We start from the raw sequence: 24,010 nt of genomic DNA on the forward strand, positions 1-24,010 counted from the left end.
CCGAATTGCTCAACACGTGGGGCGTGAGGTCTCCACAGTACATCGATGTTGTCGCCAGTGGTCGGCGGAAGGTGCACGTGCCCGTCGACCTGGGACCGGACCGCAGCGACGCACGGATGCACGCCAAGACCGTAGGATCCTACGCAGTGCCGTAGGGGACCGCACCGCCACTTCCCAGCAAATTAGGGACACTGTTGCTCCTGGGGTATCGGCGAGGACCATTCGCAACCGTCTCCATGAAGCTGGGCTACGGTCCCACACACCGTTAGGCCGTCTTCCACTCACGCCCCAACATCGTGCAGCCCGCCTCCAGTGGTGTCGCGACAGGCGTGAATGGAGGGACGAATGGAGACGTGTCGTCTTCAGCGATGAGAGTCGCTTCTGCCTTGGTGCCAATGATGGTCGTATGCGTGTTTGGCGCCGTGCAGGTGAGCGCCACAATCAGGACTGCATACGGCCGAGGCACACAGGGCCAACACCCGGCATCATGGTGTGGGGAGCGATCTCCTACACTGGCCGTACACCACTGGTGATCGTCGAGGGGACACTGAATAGTGCACGGTACATCCAAACCGTCATCGAACCCATCGTTCTACCATTCCTAGACCGGCAAGGGAACTTGCTGTTCCAACAGGACAATGCACGTCCGCATGTATCCCGTGCCACCCAACGTGCTCTAGAAGGTGTAAGTCAACTACCCTGGCCAGCAAGATCTCCGGATCTGTCCCCCATTGAGCATGTTTGGGACTGGATGAAGCGTCGTCTCACGCGGTCTGCACGTCCAGCACGAACGCTTGTCCAACTGAGGCGCCAGGTGGAAATGGCATGGCAAGCCGTTCCACAGGACTACATCCAGCATCTCTACGATCGTCTCCATGGGAGAATAGCAGCCTGCATTGCTGCGAAAGGTGGATATACACTGTACTAGTGCCGACATTGTGCATGCTCTGTTGCCTGTGTCTATGTGCCTGTGGTTCTGTCAGTGTGATCATGTGATGTATCTGACCCCAGGAATGTGTCAATAAAGTTTCCTCTTCCTGGGACAATGAATTCACGGTGTTCTTATTTCAATTTCCAGGAGTGTAGTTTCAATGGTATATTTGGAAGCTGAGGTCTGACGAGAGGAACACATTCAGATATTTAAACGTTCAAGCATCCGAAACATCATGCAACACAGAATGTGACACAAAGATATCATAAAGTAAGAACAGAAAGAAGAAACTCGCTCCAGAACTCGCCTACTCGTCTGTGATGAATTTAGTGGCTCCTTGAAGCAGAAGGTAATGGTTTCTCCGTGGGAATCGTTACAGGAGACTCAACCTGTGTACACAACCACAAAAAAAAAAAAAAAAAAAAACAAGCAGGTAATTGCGTCCTACCTCATTACCGAAACCCAAGAACTTCCGTACGCAGCCATCTGTAGGAGAAATTTTGCTGACTCTCTTTTAGGATAAACAGGGCGTTATCTTGGAATACTACACGACTAGAGGAAACACCATCACCAGTGTATCAGATTCCAATATTTTAAAAAACCAACTCCTACAAGCAATAAGATCAAAGCCACATGGATTTCTATCTGAAGGTGTCATTTTGCAACGGACTCATGCCGCCCGTGACCATAGATCACATGCACTTTGATACTCTGCCACATCCGCCAAATTCACAAGACATCGTACCGAGTGATTACCACGTATTTGGGCCACTCTAACAAGCGATGAAAGGAAAGAAATTTTGTTCCGATAAGAAGGTGCGGCATGGGCGCACGAATGACAGCGCATGTGACCAAAAGAAATTCCAGAGGAACCCGACTACTTCTTACTCGCTGGAGGAAGTGTGTTGCATGACAGGGACACTACGTCGAAAACTAATATTTTGTTGTACCATTTATGTTTAGTAAAAAAAAAAATGGTTTCTAAGTTCCTCATTGCCACCTCCTCGTATTTGTGCTACTGAGTTGAACCTTCCAAATAAGATAATACAGCGGATTGTAACCTACAGCTGCTTTTATTCTTGGAATTCTAGCATATAATAATTTATAGTCTCCAGTGTGTTATGCCACTCTTCGATCAGAGCCTCTTCTAACTCCAGTAGTGACGAGGGAGGCGGAAAGCTGCTCTGAAGTCTGCGCTCCTAAACCGCCCACAAGGGTTCGATAATGTTTAAGTTCGGGGACAGTGCTGGCAAGGGAAGACGCTGCAGTTCAGTTGCATAGTCCTCATACCACGATTGTACTGTCCTGACCGTGTTAATCGGTGCATTATCGTCCTGAAATATTCCATCAATGTTGGGGAACCACATTTGAATCATGAGGTGTACCTAATCACCTAATAAGTTCACATGATCGTTGGCAGTAACACGGCCTTCGAGAGTAATGATGGGACCAGCAGAATACCGATATGGCTACCCACACTATCACACTCCCACCTCCATGCTTAACCGTTGGAATCAGGCAGTGGAAAGCGTAGGCTTATTTTGGCGTTCTCTGGACGTAAACCCAGCCCGTTGTTGGAAATAACGAAAGCGATGACTCGCCGGACCATATGACGTGTTCCCACTGATCAACCATCCAGGATTTATGCTCCTGATACCGTGTTTTACGCTCTTTTGCGTTGGTTGTCGACCTAATGGTTTCGGTATAGCAGCTCGTCCATGAACATTTGCTTCATGGAATTCTTGGCAGACAGCGTCCATAGATACGGGGTCTCGAAGATGGCTATTGAGCTCTGCAGTCACTTTAGCTGCCATAGTTTTGTGTTGTTTTGACACAATTTGTGTTAGCGTACGACGATCTCTGTCATTTAGTTTTGATTTGAGCCCACTATTACGTTTACATAATGACGTCTTCCTAGGTTTTGCGTAGGCTGTGATGACTGTTGAAACAGCTGCTCTTGAAACATGCAGTAAGTTGGCTGTATTGGCTACTTACGCTCCAGCTAATCGGGCCCCTACAATCTGCACTCTTTGGAACTCTGTTAGGTCTTTCATTGCACGTTGGCCTCGGTCGATGAATGAAAATACGAAGTATGCACTACTCGTAAACAGCCTGCACTGATGCCTAGTCCGTACTGCACATGTATAGTCCAGCGCGACATGTGCTTTACCTGCCTTCTTGACCGTCAATCACAAACATACCATTACTACCATTCACATGATTTTGCCTATCCCCTCTGCTTCTTAATGAGTACATTATATAAGAAGTTTAACTTTTTAAACTGGATCACTATTTGTATCCTCTATTGTAAATCCATTTTTGTAGCCCCTGCGGCTGTTAGACAGGCAACCTGAAAATGTGTTTGCGTCCTCTGCCCTGAGATACTCGCTTACTAATTGAAATTATAGATAGTAGCTTGAATTGCGATACGACTGAGGTTGCTGTTAGTGTTCGCTGCCATGTAATTAAGATACAAAATGAATAGCAAGAGTCACAAACAGTTTCCTTGTGCACACCTATAGTCACTTCTCTCAGGTAGTTATAGCTAAAGTTACGATGTACCGAATGCTGCATACATCACAGAATACTGAATCTTTGTGGGTATGTTCATTAATCTTTGCACTCTAGGAGTATCTGAAAAAAAATACAAGGGCTGTCCAGAAAGTAAGTTACGATGATCGCGAAATGAAAATCACAGTGAAAATCAGAAATGTTTCATTTGTAAGAGTTAGCTACACCTTTCAGCTACTTCTCTACGTAGTCGCCGTTCTGACTCAGACATTCGTCGTAGCGTTGTACCAACTTTCCAATACCCTCACCATAGAAGGCAGCCGCCAGTGCTTTCCACCAATTCTCTACGCTGGCCTAAAGCTCGTTGTCTGTGCCAAAATGTTGTCTTCATAGCCAGCGGTTCGTTTGAGCAGAGATGAAACTCAGTGGGAGACAATTACGGGCTGTATTGTGGGTAACCAAACATTTCCAATTGAAACGATGCAGGAACGTCTTCATTGCCCCTCCAGAATGAGGCTGAGAATTGTCTTGAAGAAGAAACCGCACGACAGTTATGTAATGTTGGTTGCATAGCTTCAGGGGAAAATTCTCACCAGGCCCTCGTACTTGGCGGGAGACACTATTTTCTGTAACATCTTTACGCGCTGACTAAGAGCTCAGGAATGAAAAGAGCGACATAATTCTACCTAGAGTCATACTAGAGACACTGCCCAACACATCTTTGCAAAGCTTTATCGGATTTTCATAGCCGTTTCCATTTCGCGACCGATCGTAACTTACTTTCTGGACAGCCCTCGTAATAGCTCCCTCTCTGCCATCAGCTGCAAATATGGCGCTTTAAGCACTTCGAATGTGGTGTGGTTGCTGGGAAAGGGGAGGAACGATCAGGCACATGATAACGGTGGCTCTGGCCGTCTATGATGACATGGTCACAAGTTGCATGTGGTCATTGTGGTCTCCCGGCTCATCAACATGTTACATCCGTACGCAGCATATCCATTGTAATCAGAGCGATATGTCGTTGAATACTAACCTTCAGATCCGGAAGAGTCCGCATACATCCTTGATAGCTAAGATTTTTAAGATATTCCTAAGATGATGGGCTCATTACCAAAGATTTCTCGAAGCAAATTTTTCACCTGGGATATGACTTGTGATGTCGTCTTATTTTGCACGAAAATAGTGATGTGGACACAGTTGTGATCTTGTGATGTTGTACAAGGTGGTCATTACCACGCGCAAATGTCACTGTACAGCTAAAAATCCCATGAGGTATCATCTCCTCGAAGAAAAACGGAGTGAGAATGAAGGATCTCGTGAAACGACGTCATACAGTCGCACAAGCTAAGAGCAGTAAATTTTCCTGCGCAATACAATCCCATATGCGGCAGTTCCGTGAATTCACGGCACCGTGTAGAGAAAAAAATGCATCGTACATCCAAGGAATATTCTTTGGCCACATGCCATCCATTTCCTTGAGGCTTCATTTGGTACACACTTTGAATCTTGTAGGGATACATGTGTAAAATTCACAGCAAAATCTTTTGAACTGTTGACCAGGAGACAGACAATTCTCGTGACAGATGTCGAGTACTGGTTGCAGAATTTTATGTGTGTGTCGCACGGCCCGCTTTAGATACAGCAACTTCGTCAACAGCTGCCATAAGAATGAGCTACGCCTCTCTCACTGCTGCACCATCTAATTCAACTGTTTCCTCGGATTCCTTGATTTTCTTCTTTAGGCCACTTACTGACATGGGACATGGAGCGTCTTTGCAGCTGTTTCTTACGAAGATACTCATGCAATGCAACGTTTCTATTGCTGCCGTTCTGATAAACCAACTTTACCAGCAGTGCACAGCCTTCTTTCTCAACAACCGGTACGTTTATAACAGAAAACTGTAACCTTCTTAACCGTTTGCATCAACAGTCACTTCAAACGGCATATGACGTCAAAACAGGAAAAATTTCACATTATGACAGCTTGCACTGCCGTCTTTCTAGCTGGTGCCAGGAAATGGAACTACTATTTTTTTCACCATACACCGTGAGCGCACCAATTAATGAACATACCTACTATGTTTCAGCGTCTTCCTCTGCATTCAGCCCGGACTACAGCACTTTGTCAGTTTAAATACTCTGAAGAACCAAAGAAACTGGTACATCTGCCTAATATCGTACAGGCCCCCGCGAGTACTCGGAACTGCCGCGACTTCAGGTGGCATGGACTCGAATAATGTGTTAAATAATGCTGGATGGAATTGACACCATGAAGCCTGCGGGGCTGTCCATAAATCTGTAAAGGTACGATGGGGTGGATATCTCGTCTGAAGAGCACGTTGCAAGGAATGTCAAATATGTTCAATAATATTCATGTCTGGGGAGTTTGGTGGCCTGCGGAAGTGTTTAAAGTGAGATGAGCGCTCCTGGAGCCACTCTGTAGTAATTATGGACATGTGGTGTATCTCTATGCCCTTCTGGAATTGCCCAAATACGTCGGAATACACAATAGATATGAATGGATGCACGTGATCAGACAGGATGCTTACGCACGTGTCATCTCTCAAAGTCATATCTAGACGTATCAGGTGTGCCATATAGCTCCAGTTGCACAGATCCTGCACCATTACAGAGCCTCCACCAGCCTAAGCAGTCACCTGCTGACATGCAGGGTCCATGGATTCATGGATTTGTGAAGCTGTCTCCATACCCATATACGTCCATCCACCCGATACAATTTGAAACGAGACTCTTCCGACCAGGCAACATGTCTGCAGTCATCAACAGTCCAATGCCGGTGTTGTCGGGCCTTAGTGAGGCGGAAAGCTTTCTGTCGTGCAGTCATCAAGGGCGCACGAGTGGGACTTCGGCTCCGAAATCCCATATCGATTATGTTTCGCGGAATGATTCGTATGCTGACACTTTTTGATGACCCAGCATTGAATGCTGCAGCAATTTGCGGAAGGGTTGCACTTCTGTCACGTGGAACGATTCTCTTCAGTCGCCGTTGGTCCCATTCTTCCAGGATCTTTTTTCTGCCGCAGTGATGTCGAAATTTTGATGTTTTACAGGATTACTGATTTTTACAGTACACACGTGAAATGCTCGCACGGCAAAATGCCCTCTTCATCGTTGTGTCCCATCACACGCGGAGTATAACACCACGTTCAAACTCACTTAAATATTAAAATTGTTAAGGCTTTCGTGGCCACTTGTTGACAAACTGCCTATTGGCTTCTGTCTCGGGTTCTTCGGCCGACGTTCATCTAATGATTTTTCTGACGTTTCGCCAGCACGAGTGGCTGGCATTGTCAAAGCTTCACCCTCCATTGCCGGTGGTGAACTGGAGGCGAGCTCGCGGCCGCAGACTATATGTACCTGGCGCCAACGTCCAAGGGCTTCTCCGCGGTCTTTTCCGGTGCGGTTCCCCTCTTGCTACCTGCGACGGTCGTTCGCTGCAGTACGGGAAGCCAGGATCCGTTGACCTTAAGGCTTTCCTCTTTCTTGTTCAAACTGTTCGCGTGTTTTTGTATTTCTACAGCTTCTCTGAACAAGCGCGTGTGATAATGCTTCTCTACAGCCGGAACTTCCGTGTCGGTGAATTTTTTTACGTGGTCGGTCTCATTCAGTGCGTGCTCTGCCACGGCCGATTTCTCCACCTGCCCCAACCTGCAATGTCGCTTATGCTCTTGGCGTAAAGACGATTTTCAAACGGACAAGGAAGATCAAAGAGTGTCTTAGATCGGCGAAGGAGAAAAGAGACCCAATTGCAATGTCGGGAATATACCGTATACCATGCACATGCGGAAAAGTTTATGTCGGAATGACTGGACGATCCATCAACACCAGGATCAAAGAGCATAAGCGACATTGCAGGTTGGGGCAGGTGGAGAAATCGGCCGTGGCAGAGCACGCACTGAATGAGACCGACCACGTAATAAAATTCGCCGACACGGAAGTTCTGGCTGTAGAGAAGCATTATCACACGCGCTTGTTCAGAGAAGCTGTAGAAATACAAAAACACGCGAACAGTTTGAACAAGAAAGAGGAAAGCCTCAAGGTCAACGGATCCTGGCTTCCCGTACTGCAGCGAACGACCGTCGCAGGTAGCAAGAGGGGAACCGCACCGGAAAAGACCGCGGAGAAGCCCTCGGACGTTGGCGCGCCAGGTACATATAGTCTGCGCCCGCGAGCTCGGCTCCAGTTCACCACCGGCAATGGAGGGTGAAGCTTTGACAATGCCAGCCACTCGTGCTGGCGAAACGTCAGAAAAATCATTAGATGAACATCGGCCGAAGAACCCGAGACAGAAGCCAATAGGCAGTTTGTCACTTAAATATTGATAACCTGCTATTGCAGGAGCTGTAACCGATCTAACAACAGCGCATGACACTTGCTTTCTTATATGGGCGTCGCCGACCGCAGCGCCGGTTTCTGCCTGTTTGCATATCGCTGTATTTGAATACGCATGCCTATAACAGTTCCTTTGAAGCATCAGTGTGTAACCATCAGGTATATCTGTCGATGACTCTCTATCGAAAATAATATGCGCCGTCATCACTACAACAACACAGTTTGAGTAATGTTCTGCAGAAAAACATTTTGTTTGCAAGGAACCAGGGGAGGATACTCCACAAGTAAAGAAACAGACTTAAATATGTGGTCGTTCTATTTGAAACCTTTCTGCTACCGCGAAAGAAGAAGTGTAGCTGAGCTTCCCACACATTAGTGATTCTGCTGTACGAGTTCACTTCTTGAGGATAATAGAAGCGCCGCCCCGCTCTTACCCCCTCCTAAAAAATGAAAGAATAAAAGGTCACTGTGATGTTCACACCAGCAGACAAAAGGAACCGCTTACTGTCCATGGTATGGGAGTAAGTCACTGTGCGGTGGTCTTCCGGTTTCATGGCTGGTCCTACGGTTGTAAACGGCGCGGGACGCAGTCGTAGAGCAGAGCGCCGCGTCAGCGAGTAGTTTTTAGAGCGGCCGTTGTGCGCCTGCGCGGGCGCACCGTTCTTTGGCGGGGTGGCGCTATCTGCTGCAGTTACCGTAAGGCGCGCCGCAACGAGCGGCACTTGCTGTGAAAAGCGGCCAGCGGGCGGTGCGGCGATGGGCCGTCAGGCACTAAAGGAACACAGCACGTTCGTTTCTCTATCAACGAGGCCATTGACACCCATAACACCGGCCTAAACTGGAAAAATCACACATATCTGAACTAAGAAAGAAGGTGACTAAGAAACTGCCTGTCCTGAACTAAAAGAAGGTGTGTAAGAAACTGCTGAGTTGTCGTCCAGAGGTGAGAGGGAGATGCCCAGTGCGTGCGACACTGTCATATCGATTACTGCTGACCAGTATACGATGTTTAAAGCCGGCGGGAGGTATGAACCATCGTCTGAAATTGTACTGAATGCTGTCTCAGAAAATTATTTCGAGCTATTAGTTCAGGACCCCACTTGGGTACTGATTGCGAAAACATATCTCTTAGCAACAAATAGTCGTGCACAAATAGGCAGCTTCGTGACAGATACAGGTATTAGTGACCACAAAACAGTTGTTTGGGAGTCTGAATACCGAAACATCTAAACCCGCCAAAAATAAAAGCTAGGAACATCTAATTAAAAAACAGATAAAACTTTAAGAGACAGTGTCAACTTCTTCCAATCTGACTATATAAGCGTAGACCAGCCATCGTTTGAATTCAAAGAAATAATATTGTCGACTATTGAGAGACATATACCACACAGATTAATAAGAGATGGAAGTGGTTCCCCAAGGTACACAAAACGAGTGAGAACACAGTTGCAGAAACAACAAAAAAGCATGCCATGTTTAAAAGAATACAAAAGCATCGAGACTGGCGAAGTTTTACAGAAATCTGAATTTAGAGCGAACTTCCATGTGAAATGCTTTTAGTAGAAGTCTGTCACGAAATCTGGAAATCTGGCAGCGAAACGAAAAAGATTCTGGTCACATCTAAAGTACATCAGCGGCAAGATGCAGTCAATACCTTCACTGTGCGTTAGCGATGGTGCTGTTACTGAAGAGACCTAATGCAGAGTTATAAAACACTGTTTTCCGAAACAACTCCACCAAAGAAGACGAAATAAACATCCCATCATTAGAATATAGAACAATATCCAACATGATTCCGATTTCTGTAAAACTTCGCCAGTCTCAATGCTTTTGTATTCTTTTAAACATGGCATGCTTTTTTGTTGTTTCTGCAACTGTGTTCTCACTCGTTTTGTGTACCTTCGGGAACCACTTCCATCTCTTATTAATCTGTGTGGTATATGTCTCTCAATAGTCGACAATATTATTTCTTTAAATTCAAACGATGGCTGGTCTACGCTTATATAGTCAGATTGGAAGAAGTTGACACTGTCTCTTAAAGTTTTATCTGTTTTTTAATTAGATGTTCCTTGCTTTTATTTTTGGCGGGTTTAGATGTTTCGGTATTCAGACTCCCCCACAACTGTTTTGTTGTCACTAATACCTGTATCTGTCACGAAGCTGCCTATGTGTGGCAGAACACTCGGAAAGGGCAACAGGACTACAAAAGAAACTGCTTACACAACACTTGTCCTCCCTCTTATGGAGTATAGATCTGCGGTGTGGGTTCCGCATTAAATGGAAGTGACGGAGAACAGCAAAAACGTTGAAAGAATGGAAGACCGTTTCGTAAATTGGGGTGGCAATCATTAAAACAAAGGCGTTTTTCGTTGCGGCACGATCTTCTTGTGAAATTTCAATCACCCACTTTTTCATCCGATTACGAAAATGTTATGTAGGCGCTCACCTTCAGAGGGAGAAATGATCATCTTCATAAAATACGAGGAATCAGAGCCGGCACAGAAAGATTTAAGTGCTAGTTTTTCCCGCACGTTGTTCGAGAGTGGAACGGTAGAGAAATAACTTGGTGATCCCATGAACCGGCTGCCAGGCATTTAACTGTGAACTGCAAAGTAATCATGTAGATGCAGATGTAGATATATCTTCACTTACGTCAGACTGTCTCCGCAAATATTTCACTTATAAAACCCGGCCGGAGAGAGTGTTGTACGTTGCTGCCCCTCTCAGACTTTCACCTCTAGCCGGACTCATAATACAGCGTTCTATCTGTCGCGCTGGCAATCCCTGCACCCGCCGTGCCTCCCATGGTAATGAAATTGCCTAAACGCCGCTACGACGTATAGGTCGACAAACTGACGCGCTATTGAATATGTCAGTGTATGTTTGTGCCAGGAATTGAATGGAAAAGCGTGAACATATGTTTACAGGTTATGGAAAGCAAGAAGAAATATTTCTGACAACTTGTGCTGTTAACTTTCGTAATGCAAAATCCTCCTCACAATGCCGGCAAAAGATATGTGCTCTATATCTACATCTTCATCTACATCCATACTCCGCAAGCCACCTGACGGTGTGTAGCGGAGGGTACCTTGAGTACTTCTATCGGTTCTCCCTTCTATTCCAGTCTCGTATTGTTCGTGGAAAGAAATATTGTAGGTATGCCTCTGTGTGGGCTCTAATCTCTCTGATTTTATCCTCATGTTCTCGTCGCGAGATATACGTAAGAGGGAGCAATGCACTGCTTGACTCTTCGCTGAAGGTATATTCTCGAAACTTCAACAAAACCCCGTACCGAGCTATTGAGCGTCTCTCTTGCAGTGTCTTCCACTGGAGTGTATCTATCATCTCCGTAACGCTTTCGCGATTACTAAATGATCCTGTAACGAGGGGCGCTGCTCTCTGTTGGATCTTCTCTACCTCTTCTATCAATCCTATCTGGTACGGATCCCACACCGATGAGCAATATTCAAGCAGTGGGCGAACAAGTGTACTGTAACCTACTTTTCGGACTGCTTTTCCTTAGGATTCTTCCAATGAATCTCAGTCTGGCATCAGCTTTACCGACGATTAATTTTATATGATCATTCCATTTTAAATCAGTCCTACTACCTACTCCCATATAATTTATGGAATTAACTGCTTCCAGTTGCTGACCTGCTATGATGCTAAATGGTAAAGGAGCTTTCTTTCTATGTTTTCGCAGCACATTACACTTGTGTACATTGAGATTCAATTGCCATTCCCTGCACCATGCGCCAATTCCTTGCAGTTCCTTCTGCATTTCAGTACAATTTTCCATTGTCACAAACTCTCGATATCCTACAGCATCATCCGCAAAAAGCCTCAGTGAAATTCCGATGTTATCCACAATGTCACTTTTATATATTGCGAATAGCAACGGTCTTACGACACTCCCCTGCGGCACACCTCAAATCACTCTTTCTTCGGAAGACTTCTCTCTATTGAGAATGACAAGCTGCGTTCTGTTATCTAGGAACTCTTCAATCCACTCACACAATTGGTCTGATAGTCCATATGCTCTTACTCTGTTCATTAAATGACTGTGGGGAACTGTATCAAACGCCTTGTGGGTCAAGAAACACGGAACCTACCTGGGAACCCGTGTATATGCCCCTCTGAGTTTCGTGGACGAATAGCGCGAGCTGGCTTTCACACGATCGTCTTTTTCGAAACCCATGCTGATTCTTACAGAGTAGATTTCTAGTCTCCAAAAAAGTCATTGTAATCTAACATATTACATGTTCCAAATTTCTATAACTGGTCGACGTAAGAGATATAGGTCTATAGTTCTGCACATCTGTTCGACGTCCCTCCTTGAAAACGGGGAAGACCTGTGCTCTTTTCCAATCATTTGGAACGCTACGCTCTTCTAGAGACTTACATTACACCGCTGCAAGAAGGGGGGTAAGATCCTTCGCGTACTCTGTGTAAAATCGAACTGGCATCCCATGAGATCCAGCGGCCTTTCCTCTTCTGAGCGATTTTAATTGTTTTTCTATCCCTCTGTCATCTATTTCGATATCTACCATTTTGTCATCTGCACGACAATCTAGAGAAGGAACTACAGTGCAGTTTTCCTCTGTGGAACAGCTTTGGAAAGAGACATTTAGTATTTCGGCCTTTAGTGTGTCATCCTCTGTTCCAGTACCATTTTAGTCACAGAGTGTCTGGACATTTTGTTTTGATCCACCTACCGCTTTGGCATAAGACAAAAATTTCTTAGGATTTTCTGCCAAGTCAGTACGTAGAACTTTACTTTCGAATTCTTTGAAAGCCTCTCGCATAGCCATCCTCACACTTCGTGTAATTTTTGTTTGTCTGCAAGGGTTTGGCTATGTTTATGTTTGCTGCGAAGTTCTCTTTGTTTCCGTAGCTGTTTTCTAACTAGGTTGTTGTACCACGGTAGCTCTTTTCCATCTCTTACAATCTTGCTTGGCACATACTCATGTAATGCATATTGTACGATGGTTTTGAACTTTGTCCACTGATTCTCAACATTATCTGTACTTGAGATAAAACTTTTGTGTTGAGCCGTCAAGTACTATGAAATCTGCTTTTTGTCACTTTGCTAAACAGAAAAATCTTCGTATCTTTTTTTAATATTTCTATTTGCAGTTGAAATCACCGATGCTGTAACCGCTTTATGATCGCTGATTCCCTGATCTGCATTAACTGTTTCAATTAAGTTCGGGTCTGTTTGTCACCAGAAGGTCTAATATCGCCACGGGTCGGTTCTCTGTTTAACTGCTCAAGGTAGTTTTCAGATAATGCACTTAAAAAAGTTTCACTGGATTCTTTGTACCTGCCACGTTTGAGTCTCCCAGTCTATATCTAGTAAATCCGTAGTTAACATACACCCTATTCAGTACTTCGTCTGGCCTCTTGTAACATTCAGGGGATCATCATAAATTGTGGTGATTTCATTGCAATTACTGTCTTTCTGTTCGTCTCACTTCATTTACCTTCTGCACTGCACTGTACTGTACTATTCTATAGCAGTTTTCCTATGTGTGGTCCATGTTTCAAGGAAGTGTTTTACTTGGCAATTATGTATGACGCGAAAGTAACTTTAATCCTTAAGTTTTGCCGTTCGTTGTACAACGGAGTTCGATTCTGTTAACAGTAGGAATCTGTGGTTTACTGGTAAAACTGTGAAAGAAATGTAGCACCGAATTTTCGGCCATCTTTGCTGCGTTCCTCTTCAGGATGAGTAGTCGAGCTAGTTCGATTTGTTAGCCTGATGATGAAAATACACTTCTAATTGTTCTGCAACGTTGCCGACCAACAATGGAAACGAGCTGTAGCAAGTTCTCTTGGCTAGTTGGTAGTGTATCATGTATCGCTTATATAATCATTCCGCGAATCACATCTCTAGTGACAGTTCTAACAGCGCTCGAATCCGTATAGACGTTTGTAGTGGCGGAGCCGTCCAGTTCCAACGCCGATATCGCTTCTCCAGTCTGCCTGTTGTGTAGGCTTCAGAAGATCTGAACAGCGGGGAGTTGCGTCTCTTTTGTCGAGATTGTACTGAATGGGTGCAGGCATGTATTCGTTCGCGACGTGTACTTTCATTTCGAGTCTGTCCTTATTACTTTTCTGCGTAATATTTCGCCCCACCTGGCGCTCACCTGGTTTCATATTCTGGCGGCGCCCGTAGAGATTTGCAATCCCGGCGCTGGCGGCCAGGAATGCGGTGCCAAGTGCCGCTATTTCGTTATCGAGGTAACCGCTGCGCCTGGGAAAACTCATCCCGCCGGGAACAGGCGGGTGGGCGGGCAGGTAGGGGAAACTTCTCGCGAGTTGGCTGTTTCAGCGCCGGCAACGCGAACGCGGCGTCCAAGTTTTGGCGCTCTTCTTTCCTGGAAATCTGGCTACCGCTGTAAATGAGACCCCGCGCTGTGCTGTGCGCCGCTGCCAGCCTGCAATTCCGGCTGCGCACCTCGCCTCGATTCCGTAAACAGGCAGCACAAGCAACTTCTTTCCGGCAGAGGTGCCGCCACTTCACAATCGATTGCGTTGAGGAGGGGAGTGGGGGTAGCAAAGGGAAAGAGGGTCCGGGGCATCCATGGACCTTGGATCAGTCAGCGTAGCAGAGCGCTCGGCTAGCGTGAGGAGACGGAGCGGTCTGTCCCATCCTAATTCAACTACCAACAGAGCACAGTTACAGCCTGCACGGCTTCCTCCACTCTTCCAGCGTACTAGCAGCCACAGTAGGAAGTGACTTCAGATCTAACATTCGCCATATAGGTTTCGTGGCGTTTTGCTTGTTTGTATTATAACTTGCTGCAAGCTGTTTCTAGGGAATGGTGCACAGAAGATTCATCAGAAACACGTCAACCTTGATACGAATTCTTGTAACCACATCTCAAGTAATGACACGTTACCAGTAAAAGCCTTTGGGACATCTTGAGGTCAATTAAATTCTGGTACCGTGCGCCGCGGAATTTGAATCCACACCAGATGTCATGGACGTTGGAGGTCTCTGCACCATCGGGCCGTAAACTGTGGCGGCGCGCGCCTCCTGGCCCGCTTTTAGTGTGAGGGCACCACAGTGGAACATGTGGTCCCAGCAGCCAATAGCGGCGCCTCCGATATCGTACTTAAGCGCTGGCCTCTCACTCAGCCAGTCACCTACAAATCCTTAATCCATCCCATCCTCTGTTACTCAGGTCCCGCCTGGATCTCTGCCCCCCCCCCCTCCCCCCAAATTCTCTAAGTCCCTCCAGATCCTTGAGCGTCATGCACTCCACCTCGCCTTAAGTATATGCCTCCCGTCCCCCATGCGGATCCTCTATGACCTCATTCCTTTCCCCCATCTGCTCCTATTCCTCGAACATATCCGCATAGTCTACACCTCCCGCCGCCTTAAGCCCCTTCACCCCTGGTTGCTCCTTTCCTCTCCAGTTCCCGTCCCGTGCTGCGCCTTCACTGTTGTGTCCCCCCCTACCCTCCTTTCCCAAGGTGGCTTCCATCAATTCCCCCGCCCAGATGATGCCCTCTCTCCCTCCATCTATCTCTCCTATCTGATCCTTATTCCCCCTCCTTTCCTCCGTCCTTTCCCTGAGCTCCCTCTTCCCCCGCCCTTCCATCTTGTTTTCTCCCCACCAAACCTCTCCCTACCTCCCTTGTCCCCCCCCCCCCGAGTCCTTTTGTATTCGCCTCCTCTGCCTTCCCCACTCCCTGTCGCATCTGCCCAGCACCCGCCACCCCTCTTATGGGTCCTCATCCACCATCGACTCCTTTCACCCCTCCCCCCTTTCGCTTTTCCTCTCCTTCTACCCTTTTTTATCTTCCCATCATCTGTCCACTTTCCCCCCATGTGCTCTCGGCTGTGGTATATCACATTTGGCAACTTTTTAGAGCAGTGTTCCAGTGAATGTTCAGTGTTGTTCGTCTTTCTAGTATTGCAAACAGAAAACATGCTGTCGCTGGGAGTGAATTTTATGTCTTTTGCCAGCAGAAACCAGACGGTAGCCGTGTTTTTTAATTGTCGGTCTATTATTTTACCTGTTTGCTTCGTTTGTATTTTATTAGCATCATCATCCCTTTGTTCTATGTTTTAAGTTCCACGATTTTTTCGCCATGTTACTATTTAAGTCTCAGATTTTATCGCCTGTTTTTATTATTTATTCTCTTCATCTTTTTAAAACAAAGTCTGTAGGCTGCAGAGCAGCGTACTAAGCTGCTGCTGACTGGGTGTTGTGTGCTGTCCATAGGTTAGTTAGGTTTAAGTAGTTCTAAGTTCTAGGGGACTGATGACCATAGATGTTAAGTCCCATAGTGCTCAGAGCCATTTGAACCAATTAAGCTGCTGCCAGCCCGCCCCCCTTCGGGAGAAATCGCAATTCAATAAAGAAAAAAAACTTCAGCCAGTCAGTCTAGTTTCGCTTACGTCGGTTTACACCTCGCTTTGCGCTAGACAGCCTACTTCCTTGTTCGTGTACGAGTGGACGTGTTAGTTTCCTTGTGTCTCTGTTGTTCGGTCTTGTTGTATTCGTTCTGTCCTTCGTTGGTCGTGTCGGTCCTCTTCCGTTATGTTGTTCGCGGGCCTCTCCACGGGTCCCGCGGCGCTTCCGTCATTGCTACCCCGCGACCGTCCTGGTCGCAGTTACAACAAAACATTTTGATTATCCACTGTGCAGTCGATAAAGACGTCGAGATACAGAATCGCGCGCGCGCGCGCGCGTGTGTGTATGAATTCCTAAGAGACCAAACAGCTCAGGTCATCGGTTCCTAGACTTACACACTTCTTACATTAGCTTATGCTAAGAACAATACACACACCATTGCCCGAGAAAGGACTCGAACGTCCGGCGCCTCAAACCGCGCTGCTACAGAACCATAGAAAGTAGTTGTATGCTAATGTATTTTTCCTTCATTTTCGTGTTTTTTAACGGATTCTGGGACAGACACACACACCGCTTTCGTTCTTCTGCAAAGGTCACATGCCATACTTGGTGGTTTCCATATATACATTTGCTTATTACTAAAACAAGCGGTTTTAATGGTACATTGTGTACAGATCCGTCCACATTGAGTTATTTTATAGTACAGTTTGTGTCAGGGAATGTACGTGAAACGTGTGCAGCTAGTGCACTGGGCACTGAATGGAAGTTAGAGCTTAGCACAGAACAGACGTAAGTTGATACTTTTTGCTGGCTTCCCATTACATATGAGGACGAAATTTAAAAGCAGAATACGAATTACTCATGAACAACGTAAGCTGAAGAAAGACTAGCCTTAACACTCTGGTTATATCAACTGGAGACATTTACGTTAGCGATTGTTTGGCATTTCATTTATCTATGCCATACTTTCTGACGCCTTTCCGAGCGAGTTGACGCAGTGGTTAGCACACTGCAGTCGCATTCAGGAGGACGACGGCTCAAACTCGCGTCCCGCCATCCTGATTTAGGTTTTCCGTGGTTTCCCTAAATCGCTTCAGGCAAATGCCGGTACGATTCCTTTGAAAGAGCGCGGCCGACTTACTTCCCCATCCGTTCCTAATCCGATGGGACCGATGACCTCCCTGTTTGGTCCCCTACCCCAATAGAACCAACCAATCAATCTGACGTCCTCAGTGACATAATAAGCGAAGAAATACCAAGAAGATAATGTCGATAAAATACGATTAATGGTTTATTAGAGGCCGGAGAGCACGGGCCAGGTAATCTAATAGCATGAACATAAGCAACGGGAATGATCAGATTTTTCGTGTTCACTTTCCGTTTCAGTCCGTAGGATCATGGTGAAGTTTCGAACGTCAGTCTCCTGTCCTTCATCTGTCAGAGCCTGAAGCAAAAGAAGGGAGAGAAGAATAAATGTTTTTCTCATTTACAACATCTTCGTGACCTTGGCTCACCCTGTATGTGAATATTTAATTGAGTTGTATTTGTGTGGTATTACTATTGTCCATTTCCTCATTCTCTTAATTAATCATTTTGGAACCACTTGCAAGTGGGGACAAACTCGATTGCCTTACACGTTCAAAAGTGAGACCGGAAATTATAATTAACTTTATTGCAGATAGGGCCTATAGAAGTGATAGTATCTTCTTGATTTTTGGCATGTATTAGATCCAGGACCTTTCACACTGCCGTGAATTGCCTTTATGAAAATACGGTTGCTGCCAACAATGCACTGCAGATAGTTAGGAGTAAAGGAGGAACGCTTAGAGGGAAATAAGTATTGTTAACCTATATTAATAAAACGCTAAAATGACGCAAAATTTCAGTGCCTTATAATGTTATTTGGAGACAACAAAAATATTATTTTCATTATCTCATATCATTTTTGACCGAATTTAGTATTTTAATAATTTTCTTATAATCTCCCTGTATTCTCCTCATTATGAGCTAGCGTGTTACATTACGTGTAGTATTAAAGTTAGAAACTGTGTCTGTGACTTAAGGCAAAGTAACTTTTGGCGAGCAAATTACCCAGACTATATTCATCCTGTATTTAAGAGTGGTAGCTCATAGCGACTTCTAAAAAACCTTACATATAATTTCAGCCGTTAGATAAACTTCTGCGTCCCGTAATGTTATGGTAGGGTTACGGCTGTGGAATTGACATACCCCTATGGAAGTCAAAATGACATGTGTCGTATGGCCTTACTGATTAACAGATTCTTCCCAGCAGGAGTGCCTGAAATTGAATCACAGGACGCGCACAAGGATAAATTTATAAATCCAGTTCATTAAACAGGGGTGGCCTTAACATACATAAACCTTGTGTGCTGTGACTCACGAAGATGATAAAGGTAGAGAATTCCTCAAACTACTGAATGCAACAATGATCACTATTAACCATGTTTATTACAAACTCTGTACACTTCAAATTAAGGACAAAGTTCACAATCTATAGATGACGGTCTCGTATCATTTTGACCTCAGTACCAAAAAACTGGGTCCTCAGCCAACTACTGAGAAATGCACCAGTCAAGTTCTACCTGCTGAGACACCTTCTTCTTCTTGTGGCTGTAAAAACGTTCGTAAGAAGTACAACTGTCAGAAAACCTCTGTACGATCGAAGATTTATCCTAGAGAGACGTAGCGATACTGTGAGAGAATCTATACTTCACTTTTCTTATTTGACATTTGCGTTATATAAATTACATTCTCAACAACAAGGCAGAAACAAATTATATAGAAGCATTTTTACAATTGTTAAGCATTCAGTTCGCTATAACCATAGAGAAATTTTTATACAGGGTGATCCATTGATTGTGACCGGGCCTAATATCTACAAAGAACGAAACTTGTCTAGCTTGAAGGTGGAAAGCAGATGGCGCTATGGTTGGCCCGCTAGATGGCGCTGCCATAGGTCAAACGGATATCAACTGCATTTTTTAAATAGAAACCCCCATTTTCTGTTACATATTCGTGTAGTACGTAAAGAAACATGAATGTTTTAGTTGGACCACTTTTTTCGCTTTGCGATAGATGGCGCTGTAATATTCACAAACATATGGCTCACAATTTTAGACGAACAGTTGGTAACACGTAGGATTTTTGAACATTTTATTTTGGTTGTTAAAATGTGATACATGTACCTTTGTGAACTTATTATTTCTGAGAACGCATTCTGTTACAACGTGATTACCTGAAATTACCACATTTATGCAATAAATACACAATATGATGTCCGTCAACCTCAATGCATTTGGCAATACGTGTAACGACATTCCTCTCAACAGCGAGTAGTTCGCCTTCCATAATGTTCGCACATGCATTGACAATGCGCTGAGGCATGTTGTCAAGGGTTGTCGGTGGATCACGATAGCAAATATCCTTCAACTTTCCCCACAGAAGTAAATCCGGGCACATCAGATACGGCGAACGTGCGGACCATGGTATGGTGCTTCGACGACCAATCCACCTGTCATGAAATATGCTATTCAATACCGCTTCAACCGCACGCGAGCTATGTGCCGGACATCCATCATGTTGGAAGTACATCGCCATTCTGTCATACCGTGAAACATCTCGTACTAACATCGGTAGTACATTACGTAGGAAATCAGCATACACTGCACCATTTATGTTGCAATCGATAAAATGTGGGGGCAATTATCCTTCCTCCCATAATGTCGCAACGTACATTAACCCGCCAAGGTCGCTGATGTTCCACTTGTCGCAGCCATTGTGGATTTTCCGTTGCCCAATAGTGCATATTATGCCGGTTTACGTTACCGCTGTTGGTGAATGACGCTTCGTCGCTAAATAGAACGCGTGCAAAAAATCTGTAATAGTCCCGTAATTTCTCTTGTGCCCAGTGGCAGAACTGTACACGACGTTCAAAGTCGTCGCCATGCAATTCCTGGCGAATAGAAATATGGTACGGGTGCAATCGATGTTGATGTAGCATTTTCATCACCGACGTTTTTGAGATTCCCGATTCTCGCGCAATGTGTCTGTTGCTGATGTGCGCATTAGCCGCGACAGCAGCTAAAACACCTACTTGTTGCAGGTCGTGATTGACGTTTCACTTGTGGCTGAACACTTCCTGTTTCCTTAAATAACGTAACTATCCGGCGAACGGTCCGGACACTTGGATGATGTCGTCCAGGATACCGAGCAGCATACATAGCACACGCCCGTTGGGCATTTTGATCACAAGAGCCATAAATCAACACGATATCAACCTTTTCCGCAATTGGTAAACGGTCCATTTTAACACGAGTAATGTATCACGAAGCAAATACCGTCCGCACTGGCGGAATGTTACGTGATACTACGTACGTTTGTGACTATTACAGCGCCATCCATCACAAAGCGAAAAAAGTAGTGCAACTAAAACATTCATATTTCTTTACGTACTACACGAATATGTAATAAAAAATGGGGGTTGCTATTTTAAAAAACGCGATTGATATCCGTTTGACCTGAGGCAGCACCACCTAGCGGGCCAACCATAGCACTATCTGGTTCCCCCTTTAAGCTCGACGAGTTTCGTTCTTTGTAGTTTTTTCGTTTGATGCTTATTTCGTGAGATATTTGGCCCGATCACTATCAATGGACCACCTTATATATTATGTTCTTTATAATGTTTAAAAAAGCATTAACAGCCGGCCGAAGTGGCCGCGCGGTTCTGGCGCTGCAGTCTGGAACCGCGAGACCGCTACGGTCGCAGGTTCGAATCCTGCCTCGGGCATGGATGTGTGTGACGTCCTTAGGTTAGTTAGGTTTAACTAGTTCTAAGTTCTAGGGGACTAATGACCTCAGCAGTTGAGTCCCATAGTGCTCAGAGCCATTTGAACCAAAGCATTAACAACTGTATACCAATAAGAGTGTAATAATGAGAAGTCTTTGCTGTCAGATTTAGAAGCATCCGACCCACCTCACATTTCAAGGCTGTGGGTTACTTTGTACTGTTAATGAAATAAAATAATGAAATGAAATAAATATTTCACATTCCACCTTACAGTCCGTGGCATAAGGTACTCTTGACGCCACTACCATTACCGTCCGTCGCTGTCCGTTTGCGAATGGTGCGTGTTGTGGAATTTCTCTGAATACATCTCAATGGTTCAGTTATAGCCTTTATTCAAAGTGCTAATGTTATGGATATTCTGTCTGTATCATTCAGTTAGCACAAATCACGTTCTTTAAAGGAATCCTTAAAATTCCCCAGCGAAAACAATTTCTACCAGAAAAAAGTAATGTTACTTCGTTCCTTAAATGTTCAACTAACTGCGTCCTCGTAATATTTAGAAATTTCGTGGAACCCATTGAGCGACAGAATTAAAATTAAAAATTCCAAGTAGTAAACAACTGATCTAGATTGTAGGCGACGATTTCTACATTCAGTTTTGAAGGCTTATCTCAATTTTTTACGAAGGGCAGCTCTTGCAAATACTCGTTTCCCACATACTCACAAATATTTAAAAAAAAGGAAAGGAAACACTTGATATATTTTCTTTTTAAGCATAAATCCACTGTACCTCGTTGTCTGTTATAAAGTTCATTGTATGAGGAAATAAATAAAATATTTATGTACCTCCTTGTCTAGTATAAACATCATTTATGAGGAAATATATAAAATATTTCTCTAACCAATCTCAATCAAAACCTTTTAGTCCAATATGTACGACGGTATTTCAAGAAGTATGTTCACATTGTTATGGCAAGCCGCGCAACTTTTGTTGCATGCTGCACTACACTGCCAAGTCACAGAAAGGTGCACGACATTATTTTGCAGCTTGGTCACTAAGCTTGTGTAAACAACGGTCTGTTCCTCGGCAGTACAAATCTGCTCATTAGTCACGGAGCCATTCGATTACCGCAGTGTGAATATACTCATCACTGGACATTTTCCTTCCCCCCGAACGTCCTCTTTCAGCTTACTGAAAAGATGGAAATGGCGTGGTGCAAGATCTGGATTGAATGGCGGATGCTTCCTTCGAAAGGGTTGAAGCAAATTTTGTGTTGTGCGCGGCCGTATGGGTATTTCATTGTGTGCAGGAGAACAACGCCTTTGCTTAATTTTTTACACATCTTCTTCTTTGTGGCGTTGTGGAGCGTTATCGGTATACCACAGTTCAAACCGTCATTAATGGTTGCGCCCTTCACCGTAAATTTCGTGTACAGAAATTCTTCATAGTTGGGGAAAACGGTGGCCATGACCGGCACTGCTGATGCTACAACTTTGCATGTCTTCCGCGGAGGCAACGAGGTGTGTCTCCATTCCATAGACGCTCTTTTTGTTGCAGGTGTGAAATGATGGACCAATTTCTGATCGTCCGTCACTATGAGGCTCAAGGAATAATTCCTTCCCACGGAGCCATGATCAAAGAAGTCCAGAGACGCCGTAAACCTCGGGCCTTTGTGTGGAGGTGATGGTGATCGCGGAATTTAGGGCGAGCACAACTTACGACGTCGCAGACGATTTAGGAAGATGGAATGAACGCTGTATATTAAGATACGCATCTGATGCGCAACGTCCACGGCGAAACACTGAGGTTGCTGCGAATCACTTCATCGACGTCCTGGACAGTGTAGAATGAGGTCGATGGTCTTCCTTTCTGATAATATCATCCTGTCTGTGCTGCGTTGATCAAATAGTAGGCACCATTTGACTCCGGTGGACGCGACACTGCATTTGGTACATCAGAATTCACGTCAAATCTGTGTGCACTTTAGAAGTTTTTTCGCACAAGAATCGTATTGTACCGCGCACTGCAACTCTCGAGAACGTTTCCATTTGCGGTGCCATTTTATCCTCACACCTGTTCTCCGTAGCGCACCAGAACTGTGTACGCAAGAAACCGAGAACACGTACTTTCTTCTGACAATGCACCACTATTCTTGCGCGAGCAAATACTACCATTCTTAATCCTTTGAATGTTCGGTTTTACGATGTACTCAAATGGTTCAAATGGCTCTGAGCACCATGGGACTTAACATCTGAGGTCATCAGTCCCCTAGAACTTAGAACTACTTAAACCTTAAGGACATCACACACACCCATGCCCAAGGCAGGATTCGAACCTGCGGCCGTAGCAGTCGCACGGTTCCGGACTGCGCGCCTAGAACCGCGAGACCACCGCGGCCGGCTTTACGATGTACTCTAATGTGCTCGAATGATCTGCATGTTTCAGAAAACAAACTGAAATAAAGACCAAGCTGAGCGGGTCTTTTTCAGCCAGTAAAATTATCAAAAATTCTTGCTCCTTACGGCGAGTGGCTGAGATGGAGCACGGGAGACCGGCGGGCGGCTATTGTTTGAGGCGACGTGAGCGGTGTTTACTGTGGCCGCGGGACGAGGCTGCAGCCAGGCTGGGGCTGGCCAGAGCGGAGGCAGCTACCGGCCGTTCATCAGGCGGGGGCTGAATAATACACCAGCGCGCCGCGGCGACACCGCCGGGCTGGCCAGTTAATTAAAGCGGCCGACTGCCGGCTAAACAGCGAACGGCTGCCCGGCGCTCACCTGCCCGTGATCTTCCATTACTTCCAACCTGGCGGCGGGATTAGCGCGTTTTGCATATAAATCACCTCGGAAGGGCACTAACCCGGCGATTGGGCGCGAAGCTGCCGATCACAGACTGGGCTCACGCTTTCCACAAATGGGCGTCGTCTCACATTTCAACGCCTATGCTTAAGCTGAAAGGTATTGGGTCTGTACATAACTTTGTGCCGCTTTTGCAGTGCCATGATTTTACTTTATTCATGTAAAATACACTGCATTGCCTTA

The 24,010-nt window shown here is 45.4% G+C and overlaps 1 protein-coding gene across 1 annotated transcript in view; it reads left to right on the top strand.

Annotated features, from left to right (window-relative positions):
- Nucleotides 1-23,649, top strand: part of LOC126204215 (uncharacterized) — a 129,051-nt gene extending 105,402 nt beyond the window's left edge. Inside the window, exon 6 of the mRNA XM_049938613.1 lies at nucleotides 23,462-23,649. Coding sequence (XP_049794570.1) covers nucleotides 23,462-23,649 — 188 coding nt within the window. The remainder of the gene's footprint in view (nucleotides 1-23,461) is intronic.
- The last annotated feature ends 361 nt before the right edge of the window (nucleotides 23,650-24,010 follow it).

This window comes from Schistocerca nitens, chromosome 9, assembly GCF_023898315.1.
Source record: "Schistocerca nitens isolate TAMUIC-IGC-003100 chromosome 9, iqSchNite1.1, whole genome shotgun sequence".
Lineage (NCBI taxonomy): Eukaryota > Metazoa > Arthropoda > Insecta > Orthoptera > Acrididae > Schistocerca > Schistocerca nitens.